The sequence below is a fragment of the Vigna radiata genome, chromosome 8 (genome assembly GCF_000741045.1).
Source record: "Vigna radiata var. radiata cultivar VC1973A chromosome 8, Vradiata_ver6, whole genome shotgun sequence".
Lineage (NCBI taxonomy): Eukaryota > Viridiplantae > Streptophyta > Magnoliopsida > Fabales > Fabaceae > Vigna > Vigna radiata.
Window position 1 is genome coordinate 28,504,824 of NC_028358.1, and position 4,191 is coordinate 28,509,014.

Here is a 4,191-nt window from a genome sequence, read left to right on the forward strand (position 1 = left end):
TTTCTTTATGGTTGTTGGCAGTTACCCCTTCTCGAGTGGACATGTGGTCCACTGTTGGTTTCGTCACTTGTAATCTTAGACGATGTATTTATTTGTGCATTATTTACTCGAGTGATGTGCTTTATATTTATAGCTTCAAAGCCCTTAATCAACTTTATAGTTTTGTGGAAATGATCTGGATTGTTTCATTGATATGCTTGACCACCAGCTACAAGTCCGTCTGACAATCTACTTGACGTGCTCCCACTTCCTTAGCCAAGGTGAAACCTGCAACTAAGGCTTCATACTCGGCCTAGTTATTAGAAACTTTAAACTTTGAACACTAACGAGTGTTTAATGACTATATCGTTTGTCCCTTCTAGTACAATACTAAGTCATTCGCCCTTCTTGTCCACACACACTTTCCATGTTGGATCTGGGTGGTTGTCTTGTCTTGGAAGCTTAGGAACAAACTCTTCGATCGAGTCGTGCGCTCTAAAATCTTTACAATAATATGGTGTGAGTAGCATTAGCACCACCTTCTCAATTTGATGATAACATATCTCGATATCTTGCAAAACCTAGCTAACAAAATAAATTAGTTATGCCTAGGGGCTACTTAGATCAACGTTGCACTTATTGCTTAATCTCAAACGGCCAAGTAGAGTTGTAACTCGTTTCCTGCGACTAGTCATGCCATGACGAGTCCGTTGGTCAGGATAGTCTTTATTTCTATGAATACGATTTTACTATTTTCTTGACCAACTTGGAGATGAATCGGGAGAGTAAAGTCCAACGACCCACTAATCTCTATAACTCTTCTAAATTTTGTGAACTTCTCATCTTCAAAATGATTGTGCACACATATCATCAAGTATTCGAATTAAGACCTTATTTTTATCTTTTAAAATAATTGAGGTTATGTTAAAATATAATTTTACTTTTTTTTATTCTTTTTCAAAGGTAATTGTAAGTAAAACATTTTTAATTAAATTCTATTGAGATTTCTATTATCTTAAAAAGTTTAAATTTTAATATAAATATATATTATAATTCACGTTTTTAAGAATGAAAATTATTTTAATAATCTAGCTAAATTTCATTTGAAAATTAAACTTATTTTAAACATATATAAAACTTAAATATAATTACTTAAATTTATAAAATAAAATATTTATTTTAAATTTTAGTTATGTTTTTATAAACTTAAATATATATTATAAATAAATTTACTTTTTTAAAAATCCCGTGACAGGTACAGATACTACTAGTTACTTCTATAAACCTTGTTTCCTTAATTTGATCAAAATACTCCATAACAATACCTTGTTGCTAATTAGCTATTACTGCTGGCAGCAGCATGAAGGCTTAGCTAGTGATCGAGTTTGTTGAGCTACATATACTGTTTTGTGACTTGCACCATAAATTATCCTTTGATGGCATTTGTAGTCCTATTCTACTTCTAAGAGAGTTGAAGCTACAAGACAACGTGTGTTAGCCTAACATTTCCATGGAGTGAATTGACTCCAACGTTGTTTTAAACCAAAATCCAAACACAAGGATAGAGACATGGTTATGTTTACCATTTTCTGCATCATCCCAAACAACCACGATGATTAGGCTACTTTGCCATAACAAATACACATATAAAGTAAGGCTGAGAAAATTAGTAAACACCTGCAGAAAGTAAGGAGCATATCATTATCCAAATATTCAATGTTAGACAACTAAAGCAGTCCGCTTCTAACATCTCAAAAAGCTGGTCACTCAAAAGACAAAAGTGTGACAGACAAGTCATAAGGTTTATTGTTGGGGTGTGGCAAGAAAAAACACAGGAAAATAAATATCTTGGGACATGTTTGCTGATCCCTTATGTCCTTGTACTAACAGAGGAAGACAATTCAAAATTGATTACCATGTAAACCGAGATCGTTACAGCCAATTTCAGGAACATATTTCTATGTTAAAACTGAAATAATCGCAAACAGAAAAGAAAATGAGGATAGCTAAAGCCTTAAATTAAACTAGCACATTGCGTTCGTCAACAATCATAAGCTGATCATGACAACAATCCACTGCAAGGCAAAAAAAAAAAAAAAAAAAAACAAATATCTAACACACGATCCAAGCATTGTATGCACAAAAATGTTTTGAACAGGAATGTCTGCCACAAACAAGCACAAAAAGTGGTTTCATTTCCTAGTTTTCCTGTTGGGCCTGGAGGGTTTGGGAGTGCCCTTGCGTTTGGCAGGTGTTAAATTGGGCTTCTTCTTCATGACCTCGGGAGTCTTCACCTGACTCAAACGTTTCACTTTACCTCCTCCAGAGGCTGCCGCCGCCGCCACATATTTCTTCGCGCTGGGGGCTTTCTTCTTCTTCAGAGCTTCGGGCGTCTTCACCTGACTCAGCCTCTTCTTCTTCTCAGTCAGCTTCTTCTCTTTCGGAGCGGTTTTGGGTTTCTCAGTGTGTGGAGAAGAAAGTTTGTAGGAGTTCTTGACCTTGTAGAGCTTCTCCGATTTGACCAAACTTTTCAACTGAACGGAGAGAAGTTTCCGGAAGTTGGGAGGAAGCACTTTGCTGTGCTTGTCCTCGACGAACTTGGCTATCGCCGGCTGACTCGAACCCGTGCGTTCCTTCAACGACGTTATTGCGTCGGCGATCATCTGAAAGAAAACCGCAACAAAATGAAAACGCTTTTATTAAAATCCAGAATAGGAGAGAGGGTGATACCTGGAAGTAAGGAGGGTGGAGAGCGACGGTCGACTTGTTCTTCGCATTAGCTTTTGCCATTTTATTTTTTTTGGTCGTTGTGTGTGTGAGAGGAGAACTAAACATGTTACTATGTAAAAAGGATGAAGTAAAGATAAGGGTGTTACTGTTTTGAAACTGGTTGAGTTGGGAGTTCGAACTCGAAGCGGTGGAAAGATGACATTAACTGCTACGTGTCAGTGCCGGAAAAAATTCTTAGTTTGAATTTCAATTTTCAATCAGAATTTGGCGGCTTACCATTGTTGGTACCACTGGGCCGCCAAAGAAATAAAAACAACATTAAAGTGGGCTGTGGGCCGTTGGCCGTTTGTTTTCCCGAGATTTTGTGGAAGGGTGTTGCTCCCTCCACTCCCACTTTTGCTCACTCCACCTTCTCAACTTTTTGAAAAAAAATTTTAATTACAAAAATAACTTTTTTTACCTTTTAACTCTGTTTAATTACTTTAATTCTAAATTTCTACCATTTTCACTCATGTCGTAGGCGTTTTGCTCGGCTCATCTTTCAAAGGCATCATCAACTGTACCAACAGTTACGCCGGCTTGATATGTTCTTTTCTCTTTCTATTACGGCATTCCTTTACTAAATAGTTGTTGGAGTTATTGTCAGGATTTTTGCCCACCCATATCTAACTTCTCCAACATTACTACCAATTTCCTTCAGTCACAGATGATAGCAGAGCGTCCTGTCCTGTCCTATCTATTTATAAACCTTCTCCCACACTTCTCATTGTGCCCCAATCTAACTCTCTTTCTCAAAAACCCAACACAACTCAAATGGATCGAAAAAGCTTCCTCTCTCTTGCACTCATCGTCGTTGTCGTCGAAGGCCAGTCTCCATCGACGGCGCCACCACGACCCCTCTGGCCGCCACTACCACTCCCTCTGCATCCCCAGTCACCACCCCTTCTAAGCCTAAATCATCGGTGTCGGTTGCTTCCCCCGCATCATCTCCCACTACTTTGCCTCCATCTAAAACCGCTACACCAGCTCCAGCGACCAACCCCCCGGTCGTCATACCACCGGTTGCTAGAACTCCTGCAGCCACACCCCCGGTTGCTACACCTCTTGCAGCCACACCTCTTGTAGCCACACCTCCACTAGCCATGGTGAGAGAACTTGTCGCGGGAAGAGAGAAGTTTGGCGTATTTGAGAAGGCTGTCGTGGTTGTCGACTCTAGGACCGATGGTGAAGACAGCGGGGAGAATGAAAGGGAGCTTCTCTATGCTCATGGCTTGAACCTCGAAAGTGTAGTTCACAGGAGAGAGGTCGAAGACGCTGCATGACTGATATGGGAGAATCCATGTTTTTTTTGCAAGCTTTATGCCTCTGATTCCAACATTAAACGGATGTCAGCACGTATCACTTTATGTCATTTTTTTTCCTGGATTAAAAATTGTTAGCGAATGTCCACATCTGTTTAAGGTGAAACAAATGTCAACATTC

The 4,191-nt window shown here is 39.2% G+C and overlaps 1 protein-coding gene across 1 annotated transcript; it reads right to left on the minus strand.

Annotated features, from left to right (window-relative positions):
- Nucleotides 1–1,863: 1,863 nt before the first annotated feature.
- LOC106771463 (histone H1) lies at nucleotides 1,864–2,916 on the minus strand. Its single transcript, XM_014657449.2, has 2 exons — nucleotides 2,710–2,916; nucleotides 1,864–2,642 (listed from the first exon to the last, which is right to left on the minus strand). Exons 1-2 carry the CDS (start codon nucleotides 2,812–2,814, stop codon nucleotides 2,172–2,174), a joined length of 576 nt encoding a protein of 191 aa, XP_014512935.1. The 5' UTR covers nucleotides 2,815–2,916; the 3' UTR covers nucleotides 1,864–2,171.
- Nucleotides 2,917–4,191: the final 1,275 nt, after the last annotated feature.